Source organism: Notechis scutatus, chromosome Z, assembly GCF_049901735.1.
Source record: "Notechis scutatus isolate UNSWTSFEM ecotype Mainland chromosome Z, rNotScu1.2, whole genome shotgun sequence".
Taxonomy (NCBI): Eukaryota; Metazoa; Chordata; class Lepidosauria; order Squamata; family Elapidae; genus Notechis; species Notechis scutatus.
The window spans coordinates 65,366,695-65,386,832 of record NC_142025.1 but is presented as its reverse complement, the minus strand read 5'-3'; the positions used below and the strand labels follow the sequence as shown (position 1 = coordinate 65,386,832).

The window sequence follows — 20,138 nt, the reverse complement described above, 5'->3', positions numbered from 1 at the left end:
TTTTCACTTTCCAGTAGATATGCACCTATCAGCCTTGCAACTCTTGAACCCAAGACCTTTCAATACAGTATTTAAACAGATATTACAATTCCTGGCTGACTGCTTCAGCCCATAAATGGCCTTGTTCAATTTATATACTATGTTAGGCTTTTTACTTTCATACCCTGGTGCTTGAACCATGTAAATTTCTTCCTCTAATTCTGCATTGAGAAATGCAGTAGTTATGTCAAAATGCCAAATTTTATGGCCATGTGCTGCTGCCAACGCTAGTGCCAGCCTGATGCTCTCACTCTTTACAGTTGGCGCAAATATCTCATCATAGTGCACATTTTTCATCTGTGAAAACCCCTGTGCCACTAACCTTGCTTTATATTGTACTTCATTATTGGGTAGTATCTTTTTCTTGTATATCCACTTGCATTCTACAGCGTTGCTACTCTGTGGCAAAGTCATAGATGTGAACACTTCATGTTCTCCCATGGATTTCATTTCCTTGTCCATGGCTTCTTTCCACTTTACTTGTTCAATTTTAGGTAATGCCAATACTTCTTTGTAGTTCCTTGGGCTCATACCATACTTTAACTTCACTAGCAGAATACCTGTCAGGTGGAATCCCCTTGTTCCATTGCTCTGACCTGCATGGCACTGACTGCTCCTGTGTGTCAACCCTCTCTTGCTTCATATTTTGTTCAGCTTCTCCCTGAACACTGACACCATCACTAAGTGAGTTACCATCACTAAGTGAGTTACCATCACTAAGTGTGTCACTGTCACTAATTGAGTCATTCCACAAATTTGCATCAATTCTGTTCCAGTTTTGCTCTGCAAAGCTTGCAGACCTTGAAAATAGTATTCTTTTGCTCCCATCGCTAAAGCGATAACTCTTTGAACCTGGCTCATAGCCCACAAACCTGAGCTTTCTAGCCTTTGGTTGCCCCTTTTTTCTAATTGCCTTTGGAATATGCATGCACGCATTGCTTCCAAACACCCTTAAATGTGCTAGAGGTGTTTTTTTCCCATATAGCACTGCATATATCATTAATGGAGGAACTCCACAACAACTAAATAGTTAGCAGTCAATATGGCTTCACCCCAATATGACCTGCTTAGACCAGAACCCTCTAGCAGTGAGTCCTTAATGGTTTGCAAGACTCCATTCCATCTCTCAGCAACACCATTCTCAGCTGCTGTGTAAGGATTTGTGTGTCTGTGTTTTATTCCTAACTGTGCCAACCACTGTTGAAAACTTGTTGACATGAATTCTGAACCTCTGTCAGTTTGCAACTGACATACCTGTGGTTTATACCTTCTTTCTACAAAGCTTACCCATTGCTTAAATTTCTGTAGCACTTCTGTTTTACTCTTTAATAAATAGCAGAACCCAAGCCTACTATAGTCATCTACAATGACAAGTGCATACTTAGCTCTTCCCAAACTGGCTTGCATTGGGCCCCAAATCTGCATGTATCACCTCTAGAACTCTTGTTTTCTGCCTTGTGCTACTCTTGCTTACTGGGAATGCTTTGGACTTTGATGTTTTGCATACTGCACAATTAAAATATGCCTTACAACCCTTTACATGCAATCCTTCTGCATACTGGTCCATCTTTTGGACAACTTTAAAGTTGGCATGATCAAGTTTCCTGTGCAAAAGATGAACACAAGAATCATGTTTTGCAACATTGCCAAATGTTTGTGCACATTGAACTTTTTGTCCCTGTAACACAGTGGTTCCCAAAGTGGACAGTACCGCACCCTGGGGGATGGTGGGATGCCTTAGGAGGGTGCTAAGAGGCAAGGGAGCTGGCAGGGGGCCGCTAAAAGGCGGTAGGGGGGCGTTTGAGGCGCTGGCCCCACAGGCTCACCCCATTGACTGTTGCACCGCTCCGTAGCCAGTGCCTCGAAGGCAGCAGCGGTAGCACGCTATGTGCCGTGGCGTTCAACATGCCAGCTCCGCAGGCTCACTCCATAAAGCCCCTTGCACCGCTCTGGTGCAACAGTCAATGGGGTGAGCCTGCGGTGCCAGCACCTCGAACGCCCCCCTGCCGCCTCTTAGCTCCCCCAAGGGGGGGGCGCAGGGGGGCATTTGAGGCGCCAGCACCACAGACTCACCCCATTGACTGTTGCATTGTTCCAGAGCCGGCGTCTCGAATGCGGCAGCATGTTGGGAAAGTAGGGCAAAGCCGCTGTCACCGCATTTGAAGCGCCGGCTCTGTAGCGGTGCAACAGTCAGTGGGGTGAGCCTACGGTGCCAGCACCTCGAACGCCCCCTGCCGCCTCTTAGCGCCCCTCTGCCGGCCCCCTTGGGGGCACTAAAAGGTCTGTCTGTCTGTCTGTCTTCCTGCCTGCCTGCCTGCCTACCTATCTACCTATCCATACATTCATACAAAAGGTCTGCCTCCCTGCCTACCTACCTACCAAGCTACTCTGTCTGTCTGTCTGTCTGTCTGTCTGTCTGTCTGTCTGTCTGTCTGTCTGTCTGTCTGTCTATCTATCTATCTATCTATCTATCTATCTATCTATCTATCTATCTATCTGTCTGTCTGTCTGTCTGTCTGTCTATCTCACTGTCTACCTACCTGTCTCTCTCCCTCCCTCTCTCTTTCTCTCTCCATCCATCCATGTTTGAAGTGCCAGCTCTGCAGGCACATCAGGAAAGTAGAGCAAAGCCAGTCTGGGAGGGAGGGAGGGAGAGAGAGACCTGATGCATCAGATTGAAATGAGGCCTAGTTTAGACTGAGGTCCTTTTGCACATTGAAACATCTTTGGCTTCTATTAAAGGTTTGGTGGACGAAACATGGTCAAGACTATCATGAAGTCTCACATTTTGTTGAGGCTTTAAACATGATCCATTGGACCAGATCTCCATCCTAAAAAAATTACTTTTCCCCAATGTATTACAGTGCCAATTCTGAAAAAGGCAAAAGCAAAATGTACTGGTAAATTACAAGGAGAACACACACACACACACACACACACACACTCCCTTCTAACCCTGCTGGAGCAGGTGGTTGGACTAGAATAGATATCTCATTATCTTTCTCCTCCCTCCTTTATTTCTTTTTCTTTCTGTCCCTTCCTTCCATCCCCTTTCTTTGTCTGTCCCTTTTTCTTTCTTTTCCTTTTCTCTTTCTTTCTTCTCTCTCTCTCTCTCTCTCTTTCTTTTCTCTCTCTCTCTTTCCCTCTCTCAGGCTCATCCCATTGACTTGGTGCACCACTCTGCTCGGACTTGCTTGGGCAGGTCCCTCCGGTGCAGTGGCTCAATCGGGTGGACCTGCGCCGGCACCTGGAACGTGGCAATGGCAGCACGTTTGAAAAGTAGAGCAAAGCCAGAGGTTGGTAATTTTTGCTGCAAAGAATCACAAAAGCTTCTGGGTTGTGCACAGGAAGGGACACACATGTCAATGCAATTCAGCAGTATAAAATAAAGAAATACAAATAAAAAAATCAACAAGAATCGGCAAAGCATCTGATTAGATTCTATTCACTACTAGAATCTAATCAGAGATGCTTGCTGATTCTAGTCCAATGACCTGCTCCAGCAGGGCTGGAAGGGAGTGCTAAATAACTGGCCATTAAGTGAGGACCACTTGTATTTGGTTTGCCAGTCACCTGGCTACACCCACCCAGTCACATGACCACCAAACCACACCTACCATCATGTGACCTGCAAGCCACGCCCACCCAGTCACATGACCAGCAAGCCATGCCCACCCAGTTACATGACCAGTAAGCCATGCCCTCAAATTAGGCCACGCCCACAGAAATTTGAATCCCACCCCTGGGTGGGGGGCATCGAGGATGAGTTTGTAGCACCAAGGGGTGGGTGGACTGAAAAAGTTTGGGAACCACTGCTTTATGCCCTTTGCACAGACAATTCCATTTTTCTTTATTATTATTATTATTTTCATTAAAAAATTCTTTATTGAAATTCAAAATATTAAAAAGTTTACAAAAATACAAAATATTTAAAAATTTACAAAAATTTCTATAATAGAAGATGTGTCAATATCTTTCAACATCATTTTCTTGACAGTACAATAAATACAATACATACAATTAATACTTGACAGTTATTCATAGTATTGGTAATACTAATTCTCAGTGCCTTAATATATTAATAAAAAGTGATTCATGTATATAGGTCATAGATTCAAAAAAGAAAAATATCATTAACACTAAATACATACATATACATATACATATACATATACATTATACATTATATATTATACATTATACATTATACATATACATATACATATACATACATACATACATACATACATACATACATACATACATACATACATACATACATATATATATATATATATATATATATATATATATATATATATATATATATATATATGTTTTCTAAGGTTCTCATGGGTATTTGTATGTGGATCTTTGGTTATTCGGGTTTTCTCCCGCGTAAGATTCAAAGTATCTAGGCAACGTTTCGGCGAGGTCCCACTCGCCATCTTCAGGCTGGTGCTTTCGGCTTAGTGCCAGTGCAAGCAGTGTGTGACCGGAGCTGCCATCTCTCTATATATACAAGTGGTGGGGGATGGTGTGCTGGGCTGGTTGGCTGTGCTGCAGCCTCTTGATTGGTTGATGGAGTTGATGTTGGTATAATGGGCTGTGTAATGGCCTTTTGTTGTAGAGATATCCTGGATCTTGTGCTGTCATCTCCTGGGTTGTTAGCCTCTTGTGTTTTAACGGCTTGGGTAATGGGTTGTGTGATGGGCTTGTGAGTTCTTTTGTTGTGGTATCCTGGGTCTTGCGTTGTAATCTCCTGGGTCGTTTGTGTTTTGATCTCTTTTCGATTAGCCTCCTGTGTAGTAACAGCTTGGGTAATGGGTTGTGTGATGACCTTGTGAGATTTATTGCTGTGGTATCCTTGGTCTTGTGCTGTGATATCCTGGGTCATTTGCTGTGTTGTGACTTCTTGAGTTCTTGAGGTGTAATTTCTTGAGTTTTCTGATGTGATGTCCTGAGCGGGTGGCTGTGATGTAGCATTTTGGGTTTTTAATATGGCTTTGAGTTTGGGGTCTGGGTCTGTGTTCGTTTGGCTTTGAGTTCGTGGTCATGCTTGCACTGGCACTAAGCCGAAAGCACCAGCCTGAAGATGGCGAGTGGGACCTCGCCAAACGTTGCCTAGATACTTTGAATCTTACGCGGAGAAAACCCAAATAATCAAAGATCCATATATATATATATATATATATATATATATATATATATATATATGTTTTCTTAAGTTTTCGGGTACTTACAGACGGACACAATACAGAAGCCTGATGATGGCAGATGAGATTCTGCTGAAACGTTGCTACAACTTTAAAAGAACAACTACAATGACGTGGGAAAATACCCGAACCAAGCCGAACACCATATATATATATATATATATATATATATAAAGAGAAAAATCAGATAAAAGTCTATATAATTATAGTCTGTGCTCTCTATTCCATAGCCATAAAAGGAGATATGTTATATATTTTTCAGAATGCAATATAAATATAACTACATAGATATTATAAATTAAATATGAATATTTACATAGATCTCCATTTTATGGCAGTTTCTTGATTTCAACAGCTTCTCATTGTTCCTATCTATATACCTATATGCCAATTTTATTCCCTCTTTTAATCTATATTTTTCATGTTTTACTGTCTACCCATTGATACCAAATGTTCCCAATTGAGTAATATTCTGAGTCTTCTTTATCATTTAATTTCATCATGAGTCTATCCATCTCTGCACATTCCAGAATTTTATGGATTATAATTTTATCAGACGGAATGGTAGACATCTTCCAAGCCTGCACTAGTGCAATTCTTGCCGCTATTATTATGTGTATAATCAGGTATTGGATCTTTTGGGAGTATTTGTCTTTAATAATTCCCAGGAGAAATAATTCCAGCTTCCACTCCAACCTACGATCGATAATTTCCTCTATCCATGTTTGTATCTTGGTCCAATTTTTTTAATTTCTGGGCATAGCGACCAGATGTGGAAGAAGGTGCCTTGTGTTCTCTTACACTTCCAACAATTCAGGTTCAGCTTAGGATACATTTTCGCCAAATGCCAACGATAAAGCATTTTATATAAATTTTCTTTATATGCGGCCGACTTTGTCAAAGAAAATTTTTTATGCCACACTTTTTCCCACTCTTCTGGATCAATATTATGTCCAAAGTTTTTAGGTAAGGCTAACATGGGTCCTTTAACAATTTCCTCTTCTAAGTCAAAGTTTAATAGATAGTTTAATAGATAATTGTATATTTTAGATATTTTTTAAAGTTTAATAGATAATTGTATATTTTAGATATTTTTTCTTCTGATCCTAGCAATAATTTATCTAGCTGGGTTTTTGTTTCAAATCCAAATTCTTCTAGATCTTTTTTATACTTCGTCTGTACTTGAAGGTACGACCACCATTCTATCAATATTCCCTGTATTTCTAATTATTGACTTGTTTTAAGTCTTCCTTGATTATCCAAAATTTGGTAATATATAACTTTTTTGCTGATATCCAAAGTATTTGGGTGGATCATTGCCTTCATAGTGGACAACCATCAAAACAGGATGTTCTTTTTATTTAGATGACTTACCAAAAATCGGTAATCCTTCCGCTGTTTGCATACTCTCCTGGGGATCTGCTTCAGTATGACTATCTTTTTTCCCTTATACATCAGTGGTTCCTCTCTAGTGATTTTATAGATAATGTCTCCTACTTTCCTTCATGCAAACCTTACATGCACCTCTCTAGGGAATCTATGGTGCCTGGCATAGCTGGTATACACTCTGTAGACGTCGTCAATTTACTTTATCATTTCTTGACTATCCTTCTGAAGTGCCTCTGCCAACAACTCTGCCATCAGTATTGCTAGATCCTCCTCTTTTTCTTCTGTTACATTCTGGAACCTCAAGAAAAAAGAAGCCCGATCTATCTCGAGATGAATGAGAGATTCTTCCATTTCTTTATTGTATCCCATGATCTTCTGATCCATTGCCTCTAGTTTTTTCTCTGTCTGTTCTGTTTGATTTTCGATTGTTTTTATTCTATCTTCATTTTTCTTAATTGCTTCTTGGATGGATCCCATTTTATCATCCAGGTTGTGTATTTCCAGTTTCATCTCTCCCATCTCTGATTTTAGTTCAGATTTCATCTCACCCATTTCAGATTTAATTTCCACGTGGTTTTTCGACATAGCTTCTTGTAATTTAATCATTGTTTCCTGTATCGATAGTAGGGTGATCTGCATCATCTGCTTATTAGGAATGGGATTTGGTTTCTCCGTAGTGAGTATTCCTTCAATTGTTCACTGATTGGATGTTGCCAGGCTGGATAACGATATGGATGCTGTAGTTTTTTCCCCTGTCTTGACAGTTGTAATGCTGGTCATCTCTCTATAATTTTATGCTGTTATCCTAATATCTTATAGATGTTTTCCCAAATTACCATCTGGGTCAATTAGTCTCTTTTGGAGTTATTTCTCAATTTGGTAGTCAATAAATTAGTTAATAAATAAAATAAATCAATATTAATAAAGATAAATAATATCAATTAATGATCAGTTGTTAGATAATAATTAACATCAGTAGTTAATGGTTAATAATTTATCAGTACAATTAAGAAGAAGAAAAATTATTTAAGATACGAAATGTGATATAATAAATACAATAAATACTATTAATACAGTTAATACTTCATGCTTACTAATTGATGGCAATAATATCAATAATGTATCATACTATAATAACATTCCTTATACTATAATATTAATTAATTATCAGCTGCTAAAATTATAAGTGCTTCAAGTATGTAAATCAGTTCCAATATTAATATTCAGAAATTATTAAAAAATTTAAACAAATTCTAATATGCTCTATATAACTCTATGTAAACATAATCTGTATATAAAGATTATGTAAATACTACTACTAAGGAATGGAATCTAATTATTCCTTTATCTTAAATTTCTTATAAATATATTAGCTTTATTAATTCAATAATGATATATTAATATAAATGATAAAGTATTATAAATATAAGTAAAAATAAATATTATTAATATAAATCTAATAGTATTAATTCATGTAGGAAGAGGAAAAAAGAAAAGAAAAAAACAGTTAGTCATCACTTGTCAGTATTGCATCAGTTCTCCGTTCTTGTTCTTTCTCACAATGGCAGTCTCCTATGATCTGCACAGTCATTCATCAACGATTCTTCCTCCCACCTGTCAATTCTATCTTTTTCCCGAATTGGAGTTATACAGTGTCAATCTTCAAAAGGCAGTTTCCCCAGAAAAAGGTTTTCTTCTTCTCTTTCTCTTCTCTTATAATTTTATAATCTTATCATTTTAGTCTTTCCTTTCCTCCGCTGCCAATCTGCTCCCTGTGCAGGAGGGAAAAAGAAACTTCTGCCGCTTACTCTTCACATTTAGCCCTTCCTCGCTGGAAGCTTCTTTCAATTTGACTGCTCTCTGATCCAATCTTCACCAATCTTCTAGACTTGGTTATATCCACAACTTGCCTGTTGCTGTCATACTGTCTCGGCTCGCCACGTCTTTGGGTCTGCCCTAGGGGTGGCTTCTTTTGCGTCAGGCTGCGGGCTCTCCTCTTCAATCTGCTGGGAGCCGCAACTCTACCTACCATCTCCAAGAGTTCCACCCTCTCTCTGCTGGTCCCTCCGGGACTGAACTTTACCTCAATCAGCTGCCAGACATGAAAATCCCGGTACAGGGAATGGAGAGCTGTTCCTCTGTACCGCCATGACATGAGTCACCACTGGAAGTCTCCATTTTTCTTTATAAGATACTGCCCATTTACAAATGTGGTCTCAAATCCTTGCTTGTCTAAACTAGAGACACACAGCAAATTATGTTCCATTTCCATACATAAAACATTATTAAGTCTTGTTTCCAAATGTAGAATTTGCACACTGCCTCTTCCAGTGAATTTAGCCTTTTTGCTATTCGCCCAGGCTACTGTGTCTCCTGCAGCTGCATCCATCCTGTAAAATAATTTAGTAATATTAATAATCGTTTGGCTAGCCCCACTGTCTATAAGCCATTGATTTCTTTCATTACTATTGCAGACTTTTGCAACAGCAATCTGTCCATCAATCTGTCCTTGCAAACTTCTTCTGTCTTGCAAGCAGTCCTTCTTTAAATTAGTGTCACCACAGATGAAACTTTGTTTCTGTTGTTGGGCTTTCTTCTTAGCTGTAATCTGATATCTTCTACTGCTGTTCTGTTGGTCTCTGGAAACTCCAAGACACTTATCTCTGTGCTGCTCTCTGCAGATAGTCTGGCTGTGGAAATTTCCATTGCTCCTCTTGGGCCCCTCCTCAGGAATTTTTCCTCCTCGTGGCTTTTTCTGTAATGGCATTTCTGTGCTTCAGCTATCAGACACGCTTTCAGAGCTTCCAAACTCAATTGTTGCTCTGGTTTGCATTCAAACACTGCAGACACAATGCCCCATGTTTCATCTAGGCTGTTCAAAATTAAGAGCACTTTCTGAGATTCAGGAATCCTCATCCCATGTTGTTCTAATTCCACAAACAAAGTTTGAATATGAACAAAATGCTGTTCCACTGAATCTCTTGGCTGCAAACTCAATATAGCTGCAGAGCTCAATATAGCTGCAGAGCTTAACATAGAGCCACGCCTAGGCTACTTCTAGTTTCAGTTTCCAGCCTAGGCTAATTCTAGTTTCAGTTTCCAAAACAGTCCTCGTTAGCTGACTTAGTTGCTATGCCTATTCATTGGCTGACCTTGTTTCCATGCTCTATTCCAGTTCATGAATATACTCTGACACATTTACAGAAATATCCTGGAACTAATGTTAAAGCTGTAAGTGCTAATGCAACAATTTTCTTATTCTAGAGTATTCTGGAACTGGGCCCTAAGTACCTGAAATTGCATACTAAAAATATTCCTTTGTGGGTAAGTTTAATATTTTATGGCACAAATATTATCAGATATACAGTGGCGCAGTGGTTTGAGTGCAGTACTGCAGGCTACTTTAGCTGACTGCCGGCTACCTGCAATTTGGCAGATCAAATCTCACCAGGCACAAGGTTAACTCAGCCTTCCATCTTTCCGAGGTGGGTTAAATGAGGACCCAGATTGTTGAAGGCAATATGCTGACTTTGTAAACCACTTGGAGAAGGCTGTAAAGCTCTGTAAAATGGTATATAAGTCTATAGTATAAGTATATAAGTGCTATTGCTATAAAAAAAGAAATACTCATTCTATAAACACAGTATTGCAAGCATAGGCAGAGCAAAATACTTGGCTTGCATTCTGCTTTTTCTTCTATCAAATATTTTCTCAACTTATTTCCTATTTGTGAGTAAACAGGTTGCTATTGCATCTCATTGTAGCAATAGGCTCAAGTTATTATTAGTTTTTAAATTCATAAAATCATGGCTTACAATTAAATTTAATAATAAAAGAATGGCTGAGAAAGTAATTTTTGACTATTCAGAGAAACATAAGCAAAAATCTTTATTCAGTTCCTTAATAAACTTTATTCAGTTCCTGAATGGAAGCTTCCTTCTTGTTCCTGATTTATTTAAATTTAGAATATGGTTCAGAACAAATAGTTATGTAAAATTAAAATAGCTATTTTGTTATAATAATTATAGTTGTACTTATGTGGAAATCTTTCTAATATATACTTTCTCTAGTACTGGTCAATTTTTAAAGTATTTCTTTCATACTTTAAACAATGATGACTGAATATTTTCTGCAAAAAATGAGAAAAATATTGGAGTTGCAGAAAAATCAAATCAAAATGTAGATGAATCAGATTTTGCCTCTCCTATTTTTAAGACTAAGTTTTCTTACAGTTTAGGGACAGAATAAATGTGGAAATTGCAATCAAATATAATTGACCCAATCTGAAGGATGTTATCCCTGTTCTTATCATTTCTATAGGCTTTGGAAGGATTTTCTTGCCTGCTTGGGACAATTATTTTGAAATTCTTGATGTGTCTAATATTTGGAATATCTGATGATGTAAGTTAAAACTTAGGTTTTATGTTTGCTGTCAGAATAATGTATGTTAGCTTTGTATATTTTGTATTCTCTTCCGGTAATATGTATAATGTTAAATTTTCATATTAGATGCCATTATTTTACTTGAAGTTGTAAAAATATACTTGAGAACTATGCCCATGAATAGAGTATTATAGTGTAGTTTAAAAAGTACATTAATACTAAGTTTAAATCTATTAATTAATCACCCTCCTGGAATCTTCTACCGGATGTGCTACCTGAAGAAAATTATGGAACACAGCAATCATTGTGCTGGGTTATTTGACAGTTTGTAAATGTCTTAAACTATGGCTGTATCAAGTGTACTCTCTGAGTGATGTAGTTAAGTTTCACAGCACTCTTTCTTGAAGATTTGAAGCAGGTGTCAAGTAATACATGTCCTCATCTTGGAATGAAAAACTAAGGCTCCATTTTCACTGACACCCAGAAGTTACTGAAACTTTTGCAGGGGCATTCTTCTGGTCCTCCTTTCTTCACTCTTTTATGCTGGTGGAGATGCTGGGAATTATGTAGGTTGTACATTTGTTGCTCTCTCAGTGAATTGCAGAAGTGTCTGGTTGCAGATTAAAAATAGAGGGGTACACTTATACTAAGTGTAAAATAATAGAAATAATTAATCAAAACTGAATATAGTTATCAGCCAATAATGGTTTCTTCCCCATTTTATATTACAGCTCACATCCATACAAATTTGTCTAACAAATATTTCACTGTCATTTTTTTCAATTAGGTCCATATAAGTAATCTGTTAAAAGCAAAACTTATTGGTTATAGAGATTTTGATACATCTATGTATACTTGTGCTGTGGAGTTTGATTTCATGGAAAAAGAGGTAAGTATCATTGATTCATTCATTCATTCAGTACATTTCAAACATTTTGCAATTAATAAGATTAACATACAAATCTATTGATACAGATAGTGTTTGACTTACAACTAAAATTGGGCCATCACAGTACTAAGTCATGATAGTTGTAAAACAAATCGGCCATATGTCACACCAAATTTTATGACTTATTTTTTGGTAGTTGTTAAGCAAACCAATGGTTCACTATGGGTGTGGTTTTGGCAAAAACTGGAAGTAGGTACTGCTTTTCAATAAAACATGCAGCCACATGATCACAGGGCATATGCAAATGGCTATAAGTATAGCCCTGTTGCTGAGGTCTCACAGTTCAGTCATGTGACTGGAGGGACAACTTTTCGAATTTCAAATATGGATTTTAACTAATCCCAAGGTACATGTATAAATAACTTTAAATGGTTACTAGCTACTAAGTTACTGGTCGTAAATCAAGGACTAATTCTAATTTTTAAAAAATTAAAAACATTCAATTTTTATCTGTCCTTTTTCTACTTTGACAACTCACCTCCATCCAAAATGATATTTTGACTAGATTGAATGTATATATGTATTTGTGTGTGTACAAAAGCAGAGACACTTTAAAAACCTTGTCTAAACCAGGGGTCTGCAACCTTAAACCTCCAAGAGCCATTTGGACCCATTTCCTAGAGAGAGAAAAACACCTGGAGCCATATAACCTGGGTGGGCGTGGCCAACTCAACATCATTCACTCCCACCCAATCACATGACCACCCCCAACCACACCTACCCAGGTTTTGTGGCTTCCGATATTTTCTTTATTTCCCCCCTCCTCCTGGAGCCCATTATGATGTGGAGCATTAGCTGCAACCAAGCCAGGACAGTGCCTCGGGGTGGAGAGCAAGTCGCGCATTTCCCCAAGTGACCGAGGTGCGGGTAGCACCAACAAGGGCCGGAAGAAGAGGCAAGTACAGGGGCGCTTGGCTCCCACTATGGAATATGGAGCAAGTCTCCATCCACCATCATTGCCCTTATCTTCTTAGGCCAGGCAAAGAGTGACTGAGAGGGAAGGGCGAGGGGCAAGGCCAGCCAGTGATAGGTTCAGCCGACAGGGAACCACAGCATGGAGACGAAAGAGCCTCATGCAGCTCCAGAGCTGCGGGTTGCTGACACCTGGTCTAAACACTATTCTGAATAATTAGCATATGAATGACAAAATGCTCAATTCTCACACATGGGAAATTTATATAGTATATACATTAAGGGTGAAGTTAAGAAAATGCTGTTCAGTTTATCTCTACTTGCTACTTTGTTGATGTTTGTTTCTGCATTACCAGTTAGATTGAATCATAATGATTGGTCATATAATCCATAAACCATTTACTCAGTAGCATAATAGTTTCACTATTAAAAGTGAAATTCTAATTTAAATAGTTTTACTTATTTAAAAGTAAATTAAATTCTATAATATAGTAGAAATGAACAATGAAATGAGTTCAGAATAAATGCATATTTATTTATTATGGCCCAAAGGTTTCCCAGTCCAAACCAAAATAGTTTGCCAAATGTGTATTGGTGAAGAAATTAGGCATAAATAAGAATTATTTCTGACTGGGAAGTGATCATTTAACTATATAAAATAATCCACATGAATCCAATAGAGGATCCTTTGTAGATAAAGGATTCTAAATCCTGTGATGTATTTATATGTCTTTCAAGAATGATTTTCCTAATGGAGAAATTATATAATTAAAGTTTCATTTCAAATGAAGGAATTTTACAAAATAAATTTGCATATGACCCTAGATGAGGCAGAAGTTTTTGAATAGAAAGAAGGGGAACAGAAATTCATAGATGTGATAATTGAAAATGCCAGACAAAATAAAATACTGACTTATTAGTGGTAATTGTGACTACTTCCTAAAAATGAATTTTTTTTACAGTTTTATCGTCAAATTTCTCTACATAAAACTTACTTTAATTTCAGACTCCAGTTAGATATATGAAGACATTTCTGCTTCCAGTAGTTTTTATTGTTTTTTCAGTAATCGTTATAAAGGTATGCCATCACTCTTTTTTCTTTTACCTTTAGTATATTTGTGTCATAATATTAAAACAAAATAATTATTGGAGGTCCAATTTTCAGCTACCCAATTTTGATGTAACAATCCCAGAGATCCTATCATCCACAGAAAAGTAGTTTAGAGGTTGAATGTATCAACTTTTGTTATTCAAAAATTCCGGTGAACAATACAGTTTTGAATGTATTGAATAGTGTACACTCTTAGGCAAAAAACATCAGAATGAGTTTTTACACCTTTTCCTGCCCTGAAACCCTCCCAAAAGACTAATACAGAGGTTTATGGAAGTATTGCTAGGCTTCATTTAGTGATTGCAATTTGTTTCAGTGAAAGAGTCGCTAAGCGCACCATTTATCAGAGAAAGTGAAATTGCTGGTTGCTGCCATCTCATTCAGATAAAATTCTCTCATAGTGCCCTTTGTCTGATCTGGTGTGTGTGTGTGTGTGTGTGTGTGTGTCGTTGTTTTTGTTGTTGTTGTTTTGCATCTTCTCAGCTATCTCTTCCTGAACTGTTTCCTCTGCAGTGCAGCACTTCCCTAAAAAGTGCTAACTGCAAGTTAAGAAGATTAAAATTGACCAAACCTTAATCAATTTCACATTGAAGATATTTGTTGTAGTAAATGTACACATTGGTTGGAAAATGATTTTTATTACAGTTTATTAGTGTTATATTTGCAAATGTCACTATCCAAGGCCGCTGCTAAATGAGGACTGTTTGTTCAGAGAGTTAGGAAATGTGCAAAATGGAGGAATTATTTGAAATTAGCTATTATATGTAAAATACTTTTACTAATTTTAGATGATTTCCCCTCTATCCCACCCCAATTCCTACTATAATTAAGAAAGTCACATTTTAGACTTTTTGATTGATGCTGTAGATAAGTTTTTCAGGTGATATAAAGGGATGTATCAACCACTCAATTTTCAGTTATACCTAATAAATTTATTTAGTCTTTTTGCAATAATGTCACAGAACAAAGTCTTGCCCTTTCAGGTATGAATAACTTTATTGTCTAAAGTAATGTAGTGCATGAACACATAAATGATAAGCAGTAGGTATCTCTTCCAATGTAATTCATAGATGTCCTTAGTAAAAAAAAGTGTTATTTACTTTTTAATCAATGTTTCATAGGTGTTTCGATACATTATGCTTAAAAAGAAATCCTCTGAAAGGTAAATATATTTTTATCGAAGATCCAATTACAGAAATACTATTAGTAGTATTTGGTATTTTTAAAGGTATAAAGCAGGAGTGTCAAACTCATGTCATCACAACAGTGTCACGTGACGTATTGGGACTTCTTTCCCCTTCGCTAAATGGGGCATAGGTGTGGCCAGCATGTGAGGCATCTGATTTGTGGGCCAGGAGTTTGACAGCCCTGGTATAAAGGATTCCTGTACCTTTAATATCAGTTTGTCATTTTTCTCTAGATATTAAACACATGGCTATTTTATCTTTTTAATGTTACATATCTTGCACACAGTAAAATAGACTTCCATTCTTGTCTCTGAGCTTATAGGAACATCCTTCACAACACAAAAATATCATGCAGGCATGAAGTTCCCAATTCTGAAAACTAGTTTGGATGTTCTGTACTACAGTAGGCTTGAAAGTTTGTTGTTTATAGAGCAATGGGAACAGATATTTAGATGTTTATGAAAGGCAACTGTTAAATAAAATATAAGTACCATCCTTTGTATTATGTCATATAAAGTTAAAGCATTTTGTTAATAATCTACTGTATTAATTCATCCACCCTATCATATATTAAATACAGGTAGTCCTCAATGTACAGCCAGTCACTTAATGACTATTTGAAGAGGGAGTCCAGCCAGAAAGCTAAAGAATGCTTTTCCAGTCTCCTTCCTGGAAGGAAATATAATAGAAAGATTATATTTGCTAGCTTTCTAACCAGAAAGCTAATTCATGCAATGTTTCTGAAGGCTTTAAAAGCTAGCACACAGAGGAAGGTAACTGCTACATTGAATCAGAAAAAGGAAGCTTGAGTGTTTGGGATCAAATCTTCTAATTCCCTCAACACTGTTCAGCTATTACAAAGTCTGCATTACTATTACTGTTAATTTTCTCATCACTCCTTATCACCCATCCCCTCCCACTTGTGACTAGTATGATTTAATTGCTTATTGTACTCTATGACTATCATTAAGTATTGCATCTTACGACTCTTGACGAATGTATCTTTTTTTTTACGTATACTGAGAGTATTTGCACCAAGACAAATTCCTTGTGTGTCCAACCACACTTGGCCAATAAAGAATTCTATTCTATTTTCTCTGGCCTGGAGCAGGAATTTCCTTTTGTGCATGGATGGGAGGGGAAGGCCTGCAATGGGCTGGACAAACAAAGCTCAGATCTTTATGGTCTGAGCCAGACCATTCAGCAAGTTCTGACCAGTTCTGGAGAACCAGTAGCAGAAATTTTGAGTAGTTCAGAGAACCGGCAAATACCACTTCTGACTGGCCCCGCCCCATCTATTCTCTGCCTCTGAGTCCCAGCTGATCGGCTGAGTCTTCTTCTTTTGCCCTACACAGGAGAATGGAGCTGGAAAGCAGATTGTGGGGGTGGGGAGGGAATGAGATTTTGCAGTAACCTTCCCCCCAGGAGTGGGGAGGGAATGGAGATTTTACAGTATCTTTCCCCTGCCAAACCCACCAAGCCATGCCCACAGAGCCGCTAGTAAAAATTTTTGAATCCCACCACTGGTCTGAGCTTCCTTTCTCTGGCCTCGCACAGGAATTCCATTCTGAACATAGAATACAGCTGTCTGCCTTCTTTCAACAGGCAGCTCTTTTGCTCTGTGCACTTAATGACATGCAAGTGGCTGGTTTTTTTTACATATATTCAATGACAGGAGCAATGATTCAGCAGTTAAAGATGCTGAGCTTATCAGCTGGAAAACTGACAGCCCAGATTCAAGACCTGAGCATTGCATGAAAGTGTGAATTCCCATTACTTGCCCCGGCTCCGGTCCATCCAACAGTTTGAAAATATGCAAATGCAAGTAGGTAAATAGGTATCACTTTGGTGGGAAGGTAACAGCTTTCTCTGTGCTTTGATCAGAGGTGGTATTCAGCAAGTTCTGATGAGTTCTGGAGAACCATTAGCAGAAATTTTGAGTAGTTCGGAGAACCGGCAAATACCACCTCTGACTGGAGATTTTACAGTATCCTTCCCCTGCCATGCCCACCAAGCCATGCCCACAGAACCGGTAGTAAAAAAATTTGAATCCCACTACTGGCTTCGATGTACAGTCATGCTGGCCACATGACCACAGAAATGTCTTTGGACAACAGTGACTCCCTTGATTAAGAAATGGAGATTAACACCATTCCCTAGAATCGGACACAACTGGACGGGGAAAGCTTTACCTTTATCTGTATTCAATGAGAAAATCATATTTATATTATTCTCAGATAAGTTTAGTTGCAAATTTTCTCTAATAGCATATTCTGGGAACAAACTGTTCCTGATAAACACTGTACTACTGACATTGTTGATTCAATGTTAATGCAATTCTTTAAAAAAGTAAAATAGGAACACTAATATCATGATTTCAGTTATTTAAAGGTCTGTATCATTTTATAATTGTTTCTTTGTAAGGAGATGTATTCCACAATTTTGTTATATAACCTCCTCGTTAACAGACCTAAAGTAGCTTAGAAAAATAATGTAATTAAAACACTATATTAAAATCAAGAATTAAATTCAGAAACTTTTTAAAATTCTTAAAAAAACAGATATTGTAACAGTTAGCAGCTAGGAAAAGCCAATATAAAAAGGCTGGTTTTTTTTAAAGGTACCTTAAAATTTCAACATTGCAACCTAATTTACTTATAGAGGGGAAGATCTCACAGGACAATACCTATAGATTAAGTTCATTTTTATATTTATCACGAAATGGCAACCTGCAAACGGTAACTGGAAGCATAGGATATTATCTGATGATTATAAATGTCTATCAGGCTGATGTAACTAAAATGTTTAAGGTAACAGCATATGATTTAAAGTTTTGTTTATTATTCTATAGACAAATTGATTAAGCTTGTTTTTTTTTTATTCCAGACAGGAGTATTATTTTAACCAGGGTGAGGTAAGGATCTCATTCTCTCTTGGATTTATTCTGCATAGCATTGTCTTGTTTCAAAAATATTTATTGAAAATAAAATGGAATTTTATGTATTTTTTTAAAAAGTTAATGTCAAATTAAAGGAATAAGAAAACAAACATAAAATAATCCAGTTGTTTGCAGAGCAGTTTTTATAATGCTAAATAGCTGCTTTAATGCATATTATGGAATTAACAGTGTATTTAATTGTTTTGCCCTCCTCGGCATCTAAAAGCACTCTGCAGGCCAAAAATGCTCCCATTTTTTGCCTCTGGAGGCCTCCGCGTTTTTTGTCCTCCTGGCGAGGCCAAAAACAGAACCCACGGAGGCAAAAAAAATGGATGCTTTTTTGGCCTGCAGAGTTCTTCTGGACACTGGGGAGGGCAAAAACTGGACGCGTGGTGGCTTTGGGAGACCAAAAATGGGCCCATATTTACTCTATAACATGCACCCACTTTGGGGGGGTAGTGCATCTTATAATCCAAAAAATACAGTATCTCTAATACTTTGCTCCACCATCTTGGCTTCCTGTTTTAATCAGGATCAGAAAATTTTAGCCACCCACAGCAAAGAAGATCAAACTACAAGTTACTACAATAATAAACTAAAATCACAGCCTTAATTCTTTATATTTCTCTGTCAACTCCCCCCCGCCAACTATACTTCCTTATTGGTTTGCCTTAGCAACCTTCTTCCTTAACAAAAAGAAATCCCTAAAATGGCAAGAGTCTTCAAAAAGGCTTAGCAAGCTGTCACTAAAGAGAGCCTCTTTTAACTTTACTTTTTTTATAAGTTTTTTATTTTTCTAAACAAACACGGACAAAACAATACATAAAAACATAAAACCATCTTCCAATTACATACAGTGTGTCAACTGGTTGCAATTCTTTTGTGCTACGTGTCCATAGTCCTCCTTCACAAGTCACATAAATCCTCACATTTTCCATTTTATGTATATATATAAATATTATTATCATTATGGTTCTTTCATTTGACAATAACTATTTGTTCCACCACTTTATATAAGATATTCAACATTTTAAACCAATATGTAATGTAACTTCCATTGCCACTTCATCTAATAAAAAGTACATACTTATATCATTTTCTCTTAAATTCTATTATTTTATTTTTTAAAAAACAAGTTTTATTTTCAAAACAAACAATACATAGATACACATAAAACAAAACATAAAAGCATAAAAAATCTCTTATCTGAAAGTTGCTTAGTCCTGGGTTAAAACTCTTGGTACAGACACAAATTCAAATTCATATTCATTTTACATACCATTTCATATCTTATTAACATTTTCAGTTTTCTATATGTCTTCTCCTCTCCTTTAAATTTTCTCAATTTTTTTTTTATCTCCTCTCAATTCATATCATAATATTTATTATTCTTTGTCTGTTCTATTCCAGCCAGCCCTTTATTTTCCTTCTTTAGAAAAAAGAAAAAGCTTCTCCTATACACTATATGGAGTATGATGCCTTTATCTCTTTCCCCTGCATTTATAATACTTAATATAAAACACATGACATATATTGGGATTCTGTCTGGTACATTCTAAAATTATACTATATTATCAACAATAATACAAATCTATTCATTCGTATTAATATTCATTCATATCTTAAACATTTAACTCATTACTTTTCAATTAAATCACATACTTTTATGGGAGCCCTATTTTCCATAGTTATATATTATATCCCTCATCATATATTATAGCTCATTATTTCATTAAAAAATACCTCCTACTTCAATTCTCATTTCACAAGAAATTTCGCTAGTATACCATATTCTAATCATTAATATTAACAATCATTTATATCTTAAACATTTTATCCATTTCAATTAAATATCATGCCTTTGTGGGAACACTTATGCTTTTCAAAGATTATTATCCCCCCCACATCACAATCTTGAATCATGTTTCGTTACAGTACTCCCTTTTCTTAACCAAAAATTTCACTAATTTATGTTAAATATTTTATCACATTTTAGGTTACATATTGTTTCTAA

General features: G+C 36.8%; 1 protein-coding gene across 4 annotated transcripts in view; it reads left to right on the top strand.

The window, feature by feature from the left end:
- DPY19L1 (dpy-19 like C-mannosyltransferase 1) overlaps positions 1-20,138 on the top strand; it is a 148,983-nt gene that overhangs the window by 71,252 nt on the left and 57,593 nt on the right. For all 4 annotated transcript variants that reach the window (XR_015745836.1, XR_015745837.1, XR_015745838.1 and 1 more), the window contains exons 13-18: positions 9,909-9,968; positions 10,965-11,045; positions 11,815-11,916; positions 13,895-13,966; positions 15,121-15,161; positions 18,073-18,100. Coding sequence is in view for 1 of the 4 variants with exons in the window: in XM_026674865.2 (XP_026530650.1) it covers positions 9,909-9,968; positions 10,965-11,045; positions 11,815-11,916; positions 13,895-13,966; positions 15,121-15,161; positions 18,073-18,100 (384 nt within the window). In the remaining 3 variants the exon portion in view is untranslated. The remainder of the gene's footprint in view (positions 1-9,908; positions 9,969-10,964; positions 11,046-11,814; positions 11,917-13,894; positions 13,967-15,120; positions 15,162-18,072; positions 18,101-20,138) is intronic.